At 43.8% G+C, this 19,140-nt stretch overlaps 1 protein-coding gene across 3 annotated transcripts in view; it reads left to right on the top strand.

Moving 5' to 3' along the window:
* Positions 1–16,734, top strand: part of ZFYVE28 (zinc finger FYVE-type containing 28) — a 143,785-nt gene extending 127,051 nt beyond the window's left edge. For 2 of the 3 annotated variants that reach the window (XM_072336302.1, XM_072336301.1), the window contains 5 exons: positions 235–389; positions 933–1,049; positions 2,741–2,845; positions 14,139–14,242; positions 14,430–16,734. In XM_072336302.1, the coding sequence (XP_072192403.1) occupies positions 235–389; positions 933–1,049; positions 2,741–2,845; positions 14,139–14,242; positions 14,430–14,561 (613 nt within the window). In that variant the 3' untranslated portion in view covers positions 14,562–16,734. The remainder of the gene's footprint in view (positions 1–234; positions 390–932; positions 1,050–2,740; positions 2,846–14,138; positions 14,243–14,429) is intronic. The other variant, XM_072336303.1, reaches the window with a different exon arrangement.
* Positions 16,735–19,140: the final 2,406 nt, after the last annotated feature.

Raw genomic sequence — 19,140 nt, 5'->3', positions numbered from 1 at the left:
GACAAATGATTTTCTGCTTTAAAGTTTTTTGCAAATATGCCACAGAGTGAAAATCAAACATGATGGTGATTGATTGCATGTTGATTACCTTCAGCAAGAATTTATAGCAATTACTTCTTGTTTGCTGTAGAGTATTGCCTGAGTAATAAATCTTCTAGGATTTGCTGAACGTTCTGATCAACCAAGTGAGGACTTTACATTGCTCTTCTTCTTTATGCCTTTTTTCTCCAACAGCAGTTTAATGACTAGTTCTTGTTCATCCGATGACATTGATCAGGAAGAAATCCAGCTTGCTTTGCAGGCTGCTAAAATTGCCACCCGAGAAAAGATCAGATCCAGATTCCATGGCAGCAATGATCTTATTCACCGCCTTTTTGTCTGTATCTCAGGTATGAGAGCATCCTTTTGTTCTGAATGTAAAAAATACTCTATTTATTATTAAGTTTTATAAAAATATGTTAGAACAGACTAGAGATTGAAACAAAACATTGTATTCTGGATCTGAAGTCTTATAAAAACCTGTTACTTCGTGAAGACTGGAATATGCAGAGATACAGACCTCTTAGACCTATAATGATGAAGGTTTTGGGCGTGCAATGGATTTGCCTTTGTATTGCTTCCTTCTCTTTATGATGCCCTGTCTTTAGGGGAAGAAATAAGAGGCAGCTGTTTTATTTTGACACAGAAGGAACGTCCCCTTTCTGCCAAAATGACAAGGAAAATGTGTTTGAAATCGCGGCTAACATAAAGGCCAGGACATGTCTTAGCTATTACAGAAAACGAATTTAATTAAATCATCCATTTTTATTACAGATATGAGCAAATGATTTTTCAAATATAAATACCAGGCCATTACTGGTATCAACAAATGTAATTTTTTAAGGGGGTTGTAATAGTTTAGTAATGTTTTGTGTTTTTCCTCAAACTCCCAGGAGTTGCTGACCAGCTGCAGACAAACTATGCTAGTGATCTGAGAAGCATCTTGAAGACCTTGTTTGAAGTGATGGCAACCAAGCCTGAAACAGAAGACAAGGAAAAGCAAAAGAAAGGTAACCAGATTAGAACAGCCTCTGTAGTGAATTTCTGCTGGTGGCCCCATGTGGAAATATGAGCTATTTGACAAGAATTTCCTTAGAGCCGTGCGGTGGACTCACTGTACGATGGTTTTACATAAGTTTAAGACAAGTCATGAAAATTGACTTAAAACAGGATGAAAACACTGGAATTCTGTGTATTCAAAATATGTGTTAAAGTGAATGTTCAGAGCATTCAGAATGTATGATCTGCCTTTTTCCATCACTCTATATATAACAGAAAAACGTTTTTAGCCTATTTGGCCATAGTGTGATGTAGGCAGAGTCTGGAGTTCACAGATTCAGTTTTTATTTTTCCTGGTTCTATTTCACAATGGATGCATTTTATTTTAGCAAGGTAGGTTTTGTTTCTTTGGTGGTTTTGTTTGGTTTTGCTTCTGGACTTTAAATAGCCACGCAAGAAAAGCAGGCTATGAGATCCTAGAATGCTCAGTATGATGCTGGGATCTGACCTGTTTTATATAAATCACAGAACGCTGAGTTTGGCTTCGAAATAGAAAAAATAGCCTCTTTTGAATTCTAGATAATGCAGATAAAGGAGCCAGAACTGCATCATCAGCCAGTGAGACTTTCTTTTTTTTATTCTATTCATTTTTCCTCTATCACCATTTGGATCATTTCTTTTTCAAAGACTCAGGACTGCTAATTTACCTAAGAATAACTTTGCCATCTCAGTAATACTGCAGTTATCATTGTCCTTGTTGTGATTACACCTGTCGGCACCTAGAGGTAATCAGAGCTCCTTTTTTTCCTTCCTTTCCTCAAAAGAGAAAAGTTTTTCTGGCCCCTTCTCCACTTCTCCATGTTTCAATGAGGATTTCTGTTGTGGTTGGGTTTGTTTGTTTGTTTGTTTTGTTTTGTTTTTCCCCCTGGAGATTTTATGTAGAGCACTAAGTTAAAAGTTGGTTAAATTCAGCAGAAGAAAATCCAGTGCAACTCAACAATGCAGTGGAATAGTGCACAACGTGCACTGGAGTCTTCAGTTGTGTGCAGCTGAAACTTCCCTGGCGTTTGGGGGTGGCAAGACGTACTGATGTAAAGGAGACTGACTTCTCATTGGCAAGAAAGAAAAGGAGGTAGACAGAGGTAGGATAAAAACGAAAGAGGTGGATCAGAGACCTACTGAATATTCAAATGGGAGTAATGAAGAAACTGAAGATTTAAAGAATTACCAGTAGGAAATAAATGGTAGGCAGTGGTACTTAGTTGGAATAATTTCCAGTAGATGAACTGTTAGGTTAAAAAAAAGGAGCATGTTAACAAAGGTAAGTATAAACAAAATAAGTGAATGAAAGTCAGGGACTCTTGAGGTGATGTTTCTCTTTGTGATCTGTGTGATACACCTGGGGGATCTCTGCTTTTATCTACTTGGTGAAGTGTGCAAGTTAAAAACTGAGAAACATAGGATGCAGCTGAGCTGCTGAAAGTAAGGGGACTGTTTGTCTTGTAACAATATCTTTAATTGCTCTTGTTGTTTCAAGGAAGGATTCAGATTTCTTTCAGCGTGTCAGGGTGAAGAAAGAGCAAGAGGTGTAAGAAGCTACGTATTGATTCTACCGATATCTAATCCTTGAAGTCCTAACTTTGGTCTTTCAATTTCTAATTGGAATAATGTGAATTCTTGTACTTTTTCCTTTGTTTTACAGTTAATCAGGGTTTAAGAAACGCAGCACTGGAAGATTGTGCTTTATGTCAAGAAAGTATATCATCCTCAGAACTTGCAGCAAAAGCCAGAGATGGGGACTTTGAAGGTACTTCCTTTTATTCCAAGAATTCAAATGAGACAATACTGACATTAAGGAAAAAAAAGACATAAAAAAATCCACATTGAAATGGAAAACAAAAACTAAAGCAAAAAACTCTTTTTAAGTTCGGCTCTGGAAAGGGAATATCAAATGTTGTCAGTCTGTGGTTTAGAGACAAAGTGAGATGATCAGCTGTATATATATGTCTTCAGTAATTTTTTCTAACTTCCTCATGAAACTGTGTGACCTACAGATTGTCACAGCCATGATGACTGCTTCTGTAAGTGAAAGGAGGTTCTCTATAGTAAAGACTTTAATACAGCAGGAGACACTGTGTGACAGCTCTTGGACAGCTGTGTAGGGTATCCTGCTGTAAGTAAGGTGGTGCAGCCAAATCTAAAGGCTGCTCTTATGGCAGCTGGATGTGAAGGTTCTACTTTTTTTCTCTCCATATTTTGTGCACTTCTGAGTCTGAGGAAAATGATCCAAATATTACGGTTAGTGTTTTCATACTCATCACCATATTACTTCAAAGTAAGGAAAAGGCAGTTCTAGTAAATCTTCGGAGGGTACTTAAATCTCACTGATAGTAAGGTTATGAGTTAAGGGGAGTGCATAACAACTCTGAAAGTCTGAGTCAGGATTCAAGCATTCTGAGAGCTCAGAAGTTTCTAGTTCGTGTTTTGAATCTGAGCTGCTTAGGAGTCAGTTAGGGACTGCAGCCTCAGTATAGGAAACATATAAAAAATGGATTGAAAGAAATCAAAGCACATGCAGTCAAAAAATAAGATAAAATAGAGGTATGCAATGGAGCAAACAAGAGAGCAGCTGCCTTTGATCTTCAGGGCTGAATGATGATTTCATCACTCCATGAGCTCTGTTGTTGGGGAGGTGTTGTCTCTGGTCAGGTGAAAAACAAACACTAGGCAACCAGAGACTGTGAAACTGTATTTAAACTTCCCTGAAGTTCAGGTGTGCAGTAACTTTGCTGTGCTTTGTTCTCTTGTTGTCCATTTGCCGATGTACATCTTTGCTCTTCCAGTCAGTTTTTGAATCGCAGATGATGTGAGTGATAAGCAATGTACATCTCCACTTGTATGCAGCAGGGGATGACCAACGGTCAAGAAATGTTAGTTCTTGTCTTTGGTAATAAACATCAGAAACGCTGGGAAAAAAAAACAACCTTAAGGATTAGATTTGAAAGAAATGCTCTGTATTTGTAAGTTGTGCTCGTCTAAACTCACGGATAGCTTGCTAACCCTCCTTCTGAAGCTACAGGCTAAAGGATTTCAAATCTAATCTATTCATTTAGAGCAGCGGGGCTAATTTATGTAAAATGTACTGTGGAAAAATTATCTCTTCTGGAGGAAGATGATTTGGGGGCAGATAAAGTAAAGAACTATTCAGAATAATTTTAATTGATTTTTCTATTGTGCCATAATTGAGAATGTGACAGAAGGCACAGTGAAGAACAAATCTTTAAGCAAAATATCTGCCATATACAGGCTGAAGTGGGAAAGAATGCAAGAGATGATTCACTCCCTACCATTTCGGTTCATTTTGTTTTGAATCAATGCCTGATGCTGTCAGTGTATTTGACTTCCAGAACTGAAAGCAAGTTTTTCTGAACTGCAGGGTGCTGAACAAACTTCTCACAGAGGATGTGTATTTCCTCAAAGCAAATTCACTACTTTTTCATGGCGTGCTATTCAGCTTTTAAGGCTTTTAGCTTATCATGATAAGGTTTTGTGTATGGAGAAGCACAGCTGCTGAGCTGAGATGCTGTTTATTGGAACAGAGAACATCAGTCTCAATGCTTAGGTGATGTTATGACTGGCTGTCTTGGAGTGCGGTAATGGGGAATCTTTGGTGATCCCAGTAATCCCAGTTACATACTGGGAGCTCCAATAGCCCCTGCAACACACAGGCAGTATAGATCTGGTATGCCCCTGCCCTCTGAGAGTGGTAAAACCCACCCTGCTGTTTCAGTAGCATATGGAGATAACTACAGCAGAACAGATTACTGCCAGCAACTTTGGAAATAGCATGTGTTTCATGTATGTCAGTGGGACAGAAGCAGAACCTTGTGGGATAATCCGAGTCCCTTTTGAATAAGTAAATTTGGATCCCAGAATCAGCTTGGCTGTCTTAGCACCATGCTTTGCCATGTTGGCACCTTCCCTGTGTGGGGTCCTTACACTTGCAGTTACTCTGCTTTTGATACCTGCCCTCGTTCACCAGCTTGGTGAATGATCTTGGGTGAGGCTGAATCCATGTCCTTGCAGCGTTCTCTGGGAGTCTTACTTGGCTGGTGTGTAAATGCTCCTGCTTTAAATAGCTGCTCTTTCAAACCAGTACAGCTGCTCTGTGTGAGATAACTTCCTGATGTTTTGGTGGAACCTCCTGTGATTCAGCTTGTACCTACTGCCTCCTTTCCTGGCATGGGGCACAACTGACAAGAGCCTGGCTCGGTCTTTTTTGCAGCCTTCCTTGAGATATTTGTGGACATTGACAAGATTCCTCCTGAGCCTCTTCTTCTCCAGGCTGAGCAGCCCCAGCTGTCTCAGCCTCTTCTCATAAGGATAGTTGCTTCAGCATCTTGGTGACCCTCCGCTGGACTATTTCCAGTATAACCAGATTCTTCTTATACTGGGGGGCGTTACAAAATGATAGAGGGTACAGGCAAGCATGGAGATGAGCTCTGACTTCCAAACCACAACAAAGATCTACAGAAAGGAGTATCTGAAGTGGGTAATTTTCTTGCATTTGTGGGAACTGTTAGAAACATCCATCTTGTTCCCTTTCCAGTACATTCCAGACTTCTGTCCTTTCAAACATGGGTCATTGCTGGCAAAGCTCTGCAGTCCTGTATCACTTGTATCACCTATCACTGAGATACTTAGCGATAGCTCATGGGATACATATCTTTGCTGTCTCTGAGGCATCCTGCTTGAGATGGACAATTGCAGCAATATTTTAACCTCACAGATATCTGCTTTCCTCCCCATCTTGTGACACCTCCCTAGCTATATGATTGTTGCAGGTCACTGTGAAAGCAATAGCCCCTGACATTGTGCCGGGTGATGTTTGGATACATGTGAAGTTATCTGGTGGTTTGGACAACCTTTGCTGCCTTATTTGCTGCAGCAGGCCTGTTGGCTGCATCCTTCAGGCTAAAGCTGGGCTGCAGGCCACCAACAGGAATACACTGCAGTTGTCATGTAAATGGGTTCAGTGCAAAGTCTGTGATTGTTGCACCAATCTATTGATGTCATTGCACCAAAATTATGTCTTTTTTTTTTTTAACATCATTTCTACACTTAAAGTCTTAATGATTTCAGCAGAAAGTGAAGCAATTTAAAGCAGATGAGTTGTAGATAGGCTCCTTTCTTCTGCCATCGTGGCAGAATACAAGCATGGGTCAAACTGAGAATGTCCAGCAAGCTACCTGCCAGAGAAGCTCTTTCCAGCTATTGAATAAAACACTTTTACTGCAAGTACCCAATGCATAAGATTGTGCTCAAACAATGTTAATTAATAATAAACAACACGCAAGCCTAGAAGCCCAAACAAAAAAATGAAGTGTTAAGACTTTCCTGCAGGTTCCAGCTTCTACTTAGATTATAAAAATGGATCCGTTGTTTTTGTCAGATTTCTCATTCCTACTCTACATAAAAGCCACCAGCTTGTCTGGGTCATAAAACAAATATGAATCCTTATTATGAGCCAACTGACACTGGCAAGAGTGTAAGAATTGGATCCTGTGACCTCCTGAAGGCTGAAATACAGTGTACTACAGATTAATTGGCATCCCAAAACAGAAGCATTTTCATTTTCAAAAGTGCAGATGAGCCTGTGGTGTATATATTCATCTTCGCTTTCCTAATGCTCTGGGGTGTTTTTTGGTTGCTTTTTTTTTTTTTGAGGAAGCATTTGTATTTATAATTTATAGTTGTAAAAAGCATTCTGTTTTTTAAAGAGAATGCAATATATTTTCCTAGAATATAAGATGAATTCATGCTATATTCCATAAGTAGTTTCTGATGTAATAAAATAAGCCCTGATCATATGATGGAGAAGGTAACCAGTGGGTACAAAGTCCAGTGTACAAATGCAGAGCAAATGGTAATGGCAGCTGCTCAGAAACAAGCAGGTTGGATTCCTTGCTAGTAGAAAGGATGCCAGGGTACTTGCTCTGAAGTGATAACAGGAGGGCTGTGTGTCCTGGGGCCTTTTGTGGTACTGCCTTTATCCCTGTGCCAGTGGTGGCCTTGCAGCCAGCACAGGGAGCAGGTTATTGGGAAGTTCCCAAGCTCTGGTGTGGGTCCAGCCAGTCAGATAATAAACTGTCCAAGGCATTTGGGACTGGGAGTGGGCAATGTGAGTCGTTTTGTGATTAAAGCAAACATTTGTATATGAAAATAGAAGAAAATTACTTTTCAGTTAACCTACTTTGAGCATATCTCAACTAGGTCAGGGCTATGTTGCTTCCGGAGACTTAATTTGAAACATAGAAATGTGATATCTTTATGCAGTTTGTGTGTCTGGGATCTTGATTCCAGTCCCAACACAACATTTACTTTGTATTTGCCAGCAGTTTCTTATATATATATGCAGTAATGCAGTAACTTCTTGGTTTTGATAAGGATTTGTGTGTATTCCTTTATTTATCAGTATGTAAATGTGATGAACCATAAGTCCCTGCTTTCCCTGAGGAAAGGTGAATACTTTAATGTGTCAATGTCATGAAGTTACAGGCAAGCCAACCAAGTGGGCTGTGTACCTGTTCTAGGAATAAGCGTGAGACTTTAAGAAATGAAGAGGTTTTCTCAGGAAAACCAGAAAGCTTTACAAAGGTGTTTGTTCTTGGAGAACAAACTGTAGCATCCCACTGCTCTCTGTAGCCATACGTTCACTTTCACTCCCTGTTCCTCTCCTGTTTATACAGGGCTGCCCTGCTCACTGCCGCCTGCTTGTAACTCCAGCCACAACCCATGTGCTGTGCCTGCCAGTACATATAACTGCTTGTTCCAAATGACGTTAGCATCTGTTTGCTGGACAACAGTGCGGTCTTACTCCTCAGTCCCCTCCCATCCCATGACTTTCCAGCCCACCCACTTCTGTCTACTTGCAGCTCCTCGCTGCTCTCCAATCAGCAGCACTAGCACAGTTCAGTAATTTATGGTCCTGAAGCTCGAGCTCTTGCCATGTTGCCATATGGAGTCACAGAGTCAAGAAAACCTGCCCATGCTACTGTGTGTGCAAGGCCTAATCACCATCAGCCCAGAATTAGCTCAACCCTTGCTGAGTGCTTCCATTTTTCTTCTGTCCTCTGCATGCCTGTGGCTGCACTGTTATTTATAGTGATGACCAGCGACATTTGCTGGATGAAAGAAGTTAAATTGTTGCACAGTTCGGTGGCCAAACAAATTCTGTCCGTATAATTTCTCACGTTTTCCTTTTCTAGCAGCTCTGCTTCCATTGCACAAGAGAAGAATTCAGCATAAGATTTTCCAAGATGAGGTGCTGTTTTATGATCAGCTGAGCACAATCAGTTACGCATGCAACGTTACGAGGTTTCCAATTGCACAGTTTTGAGGTAGCATTGCAGTAATGCAGTGCAGCTTCAGTTTTAGCAGCTTGCCCCCTATCTCTTATCTTTTCAAATACAATCTCTCTCTGTCAGCACAGTGTGGAACTTGAGACTTCATTTGCAGAGGAGATAACACCCCATAACTACCATACGGCACCAGCTCATTTGTCTCCACAGTGACATCATTGAGATTTCGATTAGGTTTGGATTTTCTCTGCCCTCAGAACACACATTTTATGTTCTGCTGGCACGTGGTGCATAGATCTACTGTTGATTCTAGTTTTTTAGAACCTACGTCAAGATTGTCATTAGAGAAATACTTGCTCTAAATGTGTGTTGTTCTAATATGTAATTCTTAAGTGTAGGCTTCAGAATATGTTCTATTCCCCGTTCTGAAGAGAAGGCTAGATTAAAAGAAAAGAGGGGAGGGAGGCAGACAAAACGGAACACTCTGGGGGAAATCCAGAAGACGGCCGTTGGATTGTTGGTAGCAGTTACAAAGGGCTCCTAGTAATGGTTAGTTAGCCCACGGGATGAGTTGCTGATCACACACCTGTCCAGAACAGATACAGCATGTTGTGGGCAGGATTGCGTTCTATCAGAGCTCCGTAGGGACAAAGTGCCAAGCCGTGCCCCCAGCTCCCTGGCTTTGTGCAGAGGTTCCATTCTAAGGAAGCTGTTTGACAAAGCTGCCCTCGAAGCTTATCAGCCTGTACCTCTGTTTTCTCCCTCACCTCCCCCGCCCCAATTTTCATCAAATAATATTCTTGAAGCAGAAAATTATTTTAATTGAAAATTTTCAAGCCAGCTGTAATCAACGCTGAATCTACTGAGCAAGCAAAAAGATTTCTGTGGTACAATTGCCTCCAAGGAATCTTACATAAAAGTTGGAGTCTACCCAGAGTGACATGTGGAAAATTGAATGTCATGAGGGACAAAAAGGTTTGTTTCTCTGTGGTAGTTGAAGTGGGAGGTGAAGTCATATCACTCTCATTCTCTGCTTTCTGTACTTCAAACCGAATTTACCATGGACAACAATTCCTGCATTCATGAAATAGAACCGCAGCAAGGCAGCCTGACCTTTCATTCAGCAGCGAGGATAATGCACATTGATGGCTGCAGAGGTGCGACTTCCATAGGCTGCAGGAACTGCCCTCCTAAGGATGGTTGGTAAATGTGCACTCAGGGTTATGCGTCAGTCTGCGAGGAGCTTCCAGCTGGAGTTCTGCATGAGGGATATCTGGTATAAACAGAAGATGAGGGATCCTGTGAGCTGTCAGGCACTGCGGTGAGCTCAGGGCTCAGCAGGGTGTGCTTGCTTTCTAAAGTGTTTGTTTTCTTTCAGTCTACAGATCTGCTAGATGAAGGCAGTTTGCAGGCTCCAAAAGCTCTAGGGATATTTTCTCCCCACCTCACCCAGTCTGTTGTGTCTCATTGCCACAGTGCACTTGTGCTTTCTCTAAGAGCTCAGTGTGACTTCCAGACTGTAGCTCTACGGTGTCACAGCTTGGATTTGGATGGTAGATGCTCATAGAGTTTTTAGTTCTGATCTTTCAGTCTTCAGGGTTGCTGCTGCCAAATGCATTGAGCTCTCATTGAGGCATACACTGCAGTGCATCCTGATGCTGCTTCAGTCAGCACTGCTGATGGATCCCGTTGCAGGCTCTCTTAGCCTGCTTTGAGGCACAGATGTTACCCTTCTTCCTTGCAGCAGTTTTCTAGCAGGCATGTAAGCAAAATAATGTGTGCTGTTTGACATTGTTTCTAGTGTCTGAATTTTGTCCCAATTGTTTTTCTTCTTAAAGTTCCACCGCTTTGGATTTATGTGAGATTTTAACTTCTGTGGCATAGAATGAACTTATCTAGCTGCTGAGGTTGCAGAGGCATGTAAAGGTGAATTCTAAAAGCTACAGTATAAAGTGAAACAAAAGACCATAAAGTTTCTCACTTTGTTGGCTCTCTTAATGGAAGACTGGTGAATAGTTTGGAGTTGGAAATGTGGTTTCTCTGTGTCTTTTCTTAGTTTTCACACCATTTCATTTCATCTTGAGTTGTCTTTTTCCTTTCTCTAAACTTACTCTTCTTCAATAAAATACTCATTTCACTTCTTTTCTCTGCCTTTTTCCTGTACATGCTTTTCATGTTTTCTTCTCAGATCCGTTTCTCTGCTCTGTCTCGTTAATCCCTTCCCTCCCTTCCTCCTCCTCTTTGATGTTTTTGCCGTGGTCTTTAGCTGTTTCCCAGTAGATTTCTTAGCTCTCATTGCCTGATAAAGCAGAGGGCCAATTAGCCCAGAAGCGAACCTTTCCTCCATGCCTGCTGCAAGTCCCCGAAGCACAAGCAGGCAGAGCTTCCGAGACTGGATGCTTCCATCTGCTGCTGTGTGCAGAGCAGCAGAGCCCGAAGAAGGACTGTAATGGGAAAAGCCTTTGGGTGCAGTGCTGCTGCCCTGCTCCCGGCCTGTCTGCAGGATAATGCCAGAGGTTTAAGCTCCTCACACTGGAGCTCCATACCCTCATGAGGCTGCCCTTCTGAGAATACTTCCAAAACCTGTTCTATAAAAAGCCTGATGACTCAGTCCTTCATGGATATGTCAGAAGGCTGCTCCCAAGGTTGAGTGAGATAAAGCTTGAGGCAGGACCTAGGGACCCCTGGGGCTTGTGTGATCGTTCCCAGCCTCGTTTTTCTGCAAGCACCACAAGGTCCAGGCTGGACTTTGTTCCTGAGCAAGAGCAGAACCTCAAAATGGAGCTCCTGCCTCTATCCAGTGTAAGGAGCTTTTCTTCACATTGAATGGAAGTCACATATGGAAGGAAAAGCACAGGGCTGATGACCCCCAGAGGTTCCTACTTCACCATGGCAAAAGTGTATGATTTAGGTGAGGCATTTCTCTGCTGATTTCTCCCCACAGAGTGGTGACTGAAAGCAGACAACGCATGCATGGTGTTTTAAATGTTAAACACCCTTATGTAACAAAGTGTTACTATTCGGGGTGTGCTGCAGTGCAGCTGACTCTGGTGCAAGGAATTTGGGCATTAGAAGGGTGCTGGAGCTCAGAAGCAAGGGGGCACAGTGCTGGTTGCATGGCTCTAAGTGCCTCAGTGCGCTGAGTCTCTGTCTGGGGGCAGGTGTCTCAGGCTGCCCTGAGAGCTGTGGGTGCCCCATCCCTGGAGATGCTCAGGGCTGGGTTGGATGGGCCCTGGGCAGCCTGAGCTGGTGGGGGCAGCAAGGCCATGGAATTGGTTGGGACTGGGTGGGCTTTAAGGCTCCTTCCAACCCAAACCATTCTTTGGCAACGTGTCCTTGGACTTGTTCTGCTGGTGCATTCATTCTGGAGAGGTGAGTTGGCCAAACTGAGACCAACTTGAAAGTAAAAGGTGTTCCTCTAGTCTGGGAGGACTTGCTGTAGGGAGGGTTATACCTTTAAGTGCCAGTGACATGTGATTTTTGATATTTATGTGTTATGCAATTATTAAAGCAAAGTTTTCAGATGAATTAATCTGACAGTCAATAATTGTATAATTGTGGATTATGTGACTATGATGAGTTTATAAGGTCACTAATTACAAAAAAAAACCAAAACCTTCTGTTTCTGATATGTCCTTTTTGGTGACTTTCCCTTTTATGTAGCACTGAATCCACATTAGGGCACTTAACTTTTTCACCAGTGCATATCTAGGTAGGGCAGCAACAGAACAAAGCAAACAACCCAGAACCCAAACAGTTGGCTCCTACTGGTAGGAGAGCTGCTTTCTGCTGATGAGCTCCAGAGTTATGTTGGCTTATAATGTCTGGGGAAAGGAAGAGTTATGGGACAGGATGCTCCAGAAGCTTCGATTCATACTGCCCTGCTGCGGCCTATACAAAAAGGATTTTTAAAGATGGTGAAGGGCCTGGACCATCTCCCCTATGAGGAGAGACTTAGGGAACTGGGTCTGTTTAGCCTTGAGAAAAGAAGGCTGAGAGGGGACTTGATCCAGGTTTATAAATACCTGAGGTGTGGGAGCTATAGTGGCGAGGCTGGTCTCTTTTCAGTAGTGCGTGGGGACAGGACTAGGGGCAATGGGCTGAAACTTCAGCATAGGAAGTTCCGCACGAATGTGCGCAAGAACTTCTTTACGGTGAGGGTGACGGAGCATTGGAACAGGCTGCCCAGGGGGGTGGTGGAGTCTCCTTCTCTGGAGATATTCAAGACCCGCCTGGACGCCTACCTGTGTGACGTGGTGTAGGGAGCCTGCTTTGGCAGGGGGGTTGGACTCGATGATCTCTAGAGGTCCCTTCCAACCCCTATAATTCTGTGATTCTGTATTTTGTGGCTTTTCCAATGGAAGTGCTAGGAAGTTTTTAAACTCAGCATCACAGACTGATTTCAGGGCTGAGTTTCACTGGATGAGTTATGTGCAGTAGCTGAGGTAGCTGCAGAGAGGAGAGGGAAATCCTTTGGTTTCACTGACATCACTGCTTTGATTTAGCTAGGCAGTGCTGCCTCTCCCTGCTGCCATAGGAAGGCATGGCTATTAAATGGGATTTCGTGACCTTACTTCCCCACAGAACACTTAGCAGTGAACTGCTGTGGTGTTCCCAGGGATGAGGTGAGGGCTGTTACGTGCACTCCTCCGCAGCCTTCAGAACCTGAAGTTCTGTTCAGATGTTTTTCTGTCTGCTTTTTGAACGTTTTCTGCACTGAGTTGTTTATCCTTCATAGCTTTCATTTCACACGTGTTGCTGTATGACAGAAGAAGACTGGTCAGTTACATCTGGCTGATGGATATCATGGAATGAGCTGGATTTCCATGTAATTATCTTCCTTCTGCCTTTAGATAGCGCCCACTTGATCTCTGCATTAAGTGTACCAGTGTACCATACCATTTGTTGTTTGATTATGTGCTTCTTGGGGCAGGGATTTTGTTTGTCAGGTTTATAAATCAGCAGTCACATGGGCCGCATACTGTAAATAATGCTTGGAGGGAAGTCCCATATGGGTAAATACACCCAGCAGTTTGCGTTCCACTGTGCCCACGGATTCCTTCTGGATAGAACTTGGTTTGCCCTTGATTAGACTTTTATTAACCTAATTAAGCAATAGGCTCCATCATTTCTACACTCATAATTTTAATCTCCCAGAGGTCACATCAGCCTGTCACTGGCAGAAGCAGCTCAACAGAAGCGAGCCCAATACTTTCTGCTTTGCCAGAAACAAATCATTTCACTGCTTGGATTCTGTGAGAGGTTATAGAGCTCGCAGGAAAAATAAACAATCGAGACATGCTGTTAGGGATAATGGTGGGGTTCTTTTTCTGGTGAGTCTTGTACGTGTGACTTTCAATATTTGCTTCATTGCTGGTAAGGCAGCCAGCCAGAAAGAGTCCTGATAATTTACCAGCGAGTGACTGGGCTCTGAGCTCATTATCTGCTTGCCTAGCGGTAGGAAGAGCAGTCAGCTTCCTGCCAGAGAGGCTGAAGGGGCTGGGGATGGTCACAGCCCTCAGCATGCTTTGCTCTTCCTGGAGGTGGATGCCTCAGGGCAGCCCTCCCTGATTCCTGAGCTTACCCACCTGCCTGCTCACACAGTGCCTGGGGAGACCTAGATGAAAGCAGCTGTCTTTATGTTTTTATCCTCCCTGCTCCCTGGAGGACCCGTCGGTCGCATGTTTGGTGCTATTCCCTTTTGATTTATCTCCGCTTTTGTTGCTGTGCTTCTGACAGATCCTCCTGACTGGGTTCCAGATGAAGTCTGCAGTTACTGCACTGCCTGCAAGGCTCCGTTCACGGTCATCCGCAGGAAGCACCACTGCAGGAGCTGTGGCAAGGTAACGACTCTGTCAGACGTGGGGGAGCCTGCAGAGAGCCACATGCTCTTGCCCAAGAATTTCAAGCAATGAGTGTTTGTTTGTTGACTGTTCAGCTACATGGTGTGACTGCAGTGTGTAGGTGAGCTCAGCTTTTCCCCACTCCATTCTCCAAGGAACTCAAGTGCAATCCCCTCTTGTTTTCCAGATCTTCTGCTCCCGCTGCTCCTCCCACTCTGCGCCATTACCTCGTTATGGTCAGATGAAGCCTGTCCGCGTTTGCACTCACTGTTACATGTTCCATGTCACTCCTTTCTATAGTGACAAAGCCGGTATCTGACGTATTAAAGTACTGCTGTGTCCACTGGAGTCTGACACGGACCGATGCGTTTGACCTAAGTCAAGAGTTAATGTGAAAGAGGGACCGGGTGAGGGTGTGTAAGCTTTGACATCCATTGTTATAAATTTTGTACAGATGGTTTTTATTGCATTTTACTAAGCTGCTAAAGGGAAGGGTGAAGCGTCTGCAGCTCTAAGGCTGCAGTACAGTCTTCCATAAATTTATAACATTAATGTTACGATGCCATATGCAGAACAAATGCACTGCGTGGAAAGAAATAGGGCTCAGAGAACCGAACAAGCGTTGCTGCTTATCTGTCATGCTGAGCTCAGAGCAGGTGGTTCAGTAGTTCTTCACAGCAGAGCAGCCCCAGAGCTCGGACACAGACTGTGCTCACCAACTCCAGCATGGCTGTGGGCATCAGCCCTCTTCCTCCCGTTGCACTTTAACTCTCCCAGCACTGGGGGTTTTGTACCCATGGCAGGATTCATTAAAGCAAAATGCTTTGAATCCATCTTCAGTATTTCTAAAAGCAAAACTTCCTCTGAATCACATAGGATTCACACCGGAGGTCCCGAGGCAGTACGTTTCTGTTGCCTTTCACTTACTGAGCAGAGTAACAACTCCAAGTTGTCTTCTAAAAGTTAAGATTTATGACTCCCAGTTCCATATTTTTAGACTTTGGAATTGTTTATAATCATCATTTATGCCAAATCCTGGTAAGAGAATTCTGAGACAGAGCTTTGCTTTCTGTATCAGCACCTAAAACTTAACGAAACGAACTTCAGAGGAGATGATTACCAGATGCATGAATTAATATCAAAATGCAGACTTTTGGAAGAGCTTAGCAGCGGAATTCAGTATTGTGACAAATGATTTATCCCATGCAAGTTTTTAACATGATTTTTACAAGGCAATCTTGATGTATTGGAAAGGTCCTACGAAGGTCAATTGGAGAAGGGTTCATGTTGACCACGTTTGGCAGAGTAACCATGTAAAATACTGCATACTGCTGCTTCACTCATGCTAACAAATTGGGAGTTGTTTGCATTTGTTTGAAACACCGGGGATTCATTCCTGTTTCCACTTGGAGAGGAAAGGAGTAAGATTCACATGGATTCCTGCTATGTTCTTGCGTAAACTATTACAGCGAGAGCTCCCTGAGCACTGAGGTTTCAAAGCTGTCTGGACAAGCTTTGAGTTAGCCACATTAAAAGCAAAGGCTCTGTGTGCTGTGGTTACAGAGGAAGGGAGATCAAGAGCTCTTTGCTTGTTCCCTTTCCTGACATGCAGTGTTACACGGCGTGTTTCAAAACGATAACTTCAAGAAATGGATGAGGGAAGTTGTTTGCAGTGTCATGCTCAAGAACTTGTCCTTCCACGTGACAAAGCGAAAGTGGCCGGGCTGATTTCCTTTGGTTTTATTTTACCTTGCGGATGTTCCCTTCGTTATGTGGTTTTACATTAAGCGTTAATGAGCCATCGAAAGCTGTCACGTTTTGGCATTGCTGCCATTTTGAATCAGCTGAAGCAGCTTCACCTGGCTGACGTGTCACGCACAAGCTGTACGATGCTGTTTGTAGCCCAGGCCGGCTGTAACGTGTTATATCCTCACCTGATTTAGATTCTTCCTCTTGTTTTTCCCTGACGTTCCTTCAGCAGAATCCTGGAGCGGGAGAGCCAGCACTCAGCAGGGCTGCAGCAGCACGGGGTGGGCGGGCGCGCGGTGCAAGCAATGGTACTTATTCAGGCTTAAATCTCAGGCTTCACATTGCAATGATTATTGCAGTTTTATTTTTAGAAAGAGAAAAACAAAACAAAACAAAACAACAAATGTAATGCTTCTTTTATAGGATAAAATTACGAAAACTTCAGTTGTGTAAGAAATATGCACAAAAAAGTTGCTTCTGTGAGGAAAAAAAAAAAAAAGTCTTATTTAATGGACTGGATATTTATTCAAGCTTGTTTTTATTTTGTAAATGCTGTAATTCAGAATCATTTCCATAAATATGATATTTAAAGATCTCAGACACTATAGTTTCTTATGTAAATACAGACTCCTATTTCTCTTACTGAAAAGCACAATGACTATATCAATACTAATATACATTTGCCTCAAGGAAGACTTTCATCTTGTAATCTCTTCAGATAATTAAAATGTCAGGACTTTCTACTTCCCTGTGCTGGATTGCTCTTTCATTTCTGGGTCCGTTGGTGTGCAGTGACAGCTGCCAGACTGTTGAGGAAACTGCCCTTAATTATTTCTCACTTTGCCCACTTTGGAAATACTGTGAAGGAAAGGAGCCGGCACAGAGGGGTGGCGGTGCCAGCACCAGCCTGTCCACCTGCCTGATGGAACAGCACTGGGTTTGGGATTCTTTTCCCATAGGATTCAGTGCAGGGCTTTGGGATGCCATTTCACTGCGGAAATGTTACAGCTCCATGTTGCTGGGATGTTTGTTTCAGCGCTGCAACGGCCTGAAAAATGAATGGGATGTCTGCACGCAGGCTTAGGATTGCAGTTGAATTGATGTGTATAGTACAATAATGCGGCCTTAAGGTTTTTCTAAATAAGTGAAGAGTGGAGCTTCATCCCAAAGGGCTGCCTTCATGAAATTCGTGTTGCTGCTGTACTTGTCAGAAGAAGAGCCTCAGCACTGTGTAGCACTGTGGTTTTCCCTTCCCTGGTGCTACACAGGCAGATATAAAACATAAGGTTTGAGCAAGGTGGCTGCCATTCACCTGGTGGCTGCCCTGGTCATGAGAGGAGCTTTGGCCGAGAGTCTCTGCCTTCTGTCCAGGAGATCAAGAACTGAAGAGGTCACAGGGGAGTGCAGGGAGGAGGGAGCCGGGGGGAAGTGATGGGCAAGGGAAACAACCCGTGTGCATTGGCTGACATGGGGGGAGAAGGATCGAAGCTGGGGTGCATGCATAGTGGGGAACACAAAGCCTTGGCTGTAGGAGTGGTGGGGCCAGAGGACGTGGCTACGGGGTTTCAGAACACGGCCCCACCGCGCCTGTTCCTGGAGCTGGAGGAAGGCAGCAGCGCTCCCAGCGCCTCGTCCCCAGCTGAACCCGCTGTCAGTTTATGCAAAGTCAAAGCTGCTGGGGCTGCATCCTCCCGTTGCCATGGCAACCCCGATAGCATCTCATCAGCGGGCGCCAGGACTGCAGCGCTCCATCCCCGCACAGGCTGCAGCTTTCTGCTTTGTCAGAGGGATTGCGATGGCTCCTGTGTCCTCATTTGTGCTGGAGATCACAGTGCTTGCTGTCAACCTTTTTCTGATCATAACGCCTTACTGAATTGCGCTGTGCTGTATTTATTATGCTTGTCTGAAAGAGCTCCCCTCAATGGGCAACCTTTAGAGTATTTTAGGATCCTTCAGCATTTTCCCTCTCTTCTTCACCCTTCCCCCTTGCTGCCATCCACCTTCCCTTTCCTGCTGCATGGGCAGCAGACCTTTTCTTGCCGCAGCCTCGCAGCAAAGAGCAGAGGCCGCATCTAACAGCTCAGCAGCTTTTAGCTCCCTGGCTTCTCCCCAGGTTCCCAGGCACAGGCTCATTTCAAACCTCTAATTCGTGTCCTTGGCCCTGCAAGAGCATCCCCTGCTTGAGCCCTTCCTGCTGTCCTGCAGTACTCCAGGTCCTGCAGTGCCCCTTGGCTTTGCAGGAGAAAGGAGAGATCTTTGGTCTGAGGTTTTAATAGCTGTTGGGGTAATGGATGTAATAGAGGCTGTGATTTTGTGTCTGGCTTTCTCTCCCGTGGTCTCAAACCAAGAAATGGCAAAGCATTGAGCTGGAAGGATGAAGTGAGGACTTGTTACAGCAAATCTGGAAATGCGGAGGTAATGTTTTAATGAAATAATTGGTCTGAAAACAAGCTGTAACTGCAGGTACCGGGGCCATCCTTGTGCGCAGAACAAACCAGGCAATTAGTGCTTCATGAGCTCATTTCTTGTGCTCGCTAACCATGAAAGCTCTGACGTCTGAGGCGTGGGCCCAGATGTTCCCTTCTGCTTCACTCAGCTGTGTGAAGTTGTTGTTTTTTGCTTGGTGTTTCTCTGCACACCACCAGCACAGGATCAGACTGAACTGGTCTGCAGGAAAGACCATGGGATGCACCCATGGGTGCCAAGTTAATAATAATAAAATAATAAATAAATAAAAAGAAAGAAAGAAAGAAAGAAAGAAAGAAAGAAAGAGAGAGAGAGAGAGAGAGAGAGAGAGGAAGGAAGGAAGGAAGGAAGGAAGGAAGGAAGGAAGGAAGGAAGGAAGGAAGGAAGGAAGGAAGGAAGGAAGGAAGGAAGGAAGGAAGGAAGGAAGGAAGGAAGGAAGGAAGGAAGGAAGGAAGGAAGGAAGGAAGGAAGGAAGGAAGGAAGGAAGGAAGGAAGGAAGGAAGGAAGGAAGGAAGGAAGGAAGGAAGGAAGGAAGGAAGGAAGGAAGGAAGGAAGGAAGGAAGGAAGGAAGGAAGGAAGGAAGGAAGGAAGGAAGGAAGAAAGGAAGAAAGGAAGGAAGGAAGGAAGAAAGAAAGAAAGAAAGAAAGAAAGAAAGAAAGAAAGAAGAAAGAAAGAAAGAGAGA

The sequence above is a fragment of the Excalfactoria chinensis genome, chromosome 4, assembly GCF_039878825.1.
Source record: "Excalfactoria chinensis isolate bCotChi1 chromosome 4, bCotChi1.hap2, whole genome shotgun sequence".
NCBI classification, from domain to species: domain Eukaryota; kingdom Metazoa; phylum Chordata; class Aves; order Galliformes; family Phasianidae; genus Excalfactoria; species Excalfactoria chinensis.
The sequence above is the reverse complement of the archived record's forward strand: the minus strand, read 5'-3'. Positions and strand labels throughout refer to the sequence as shown.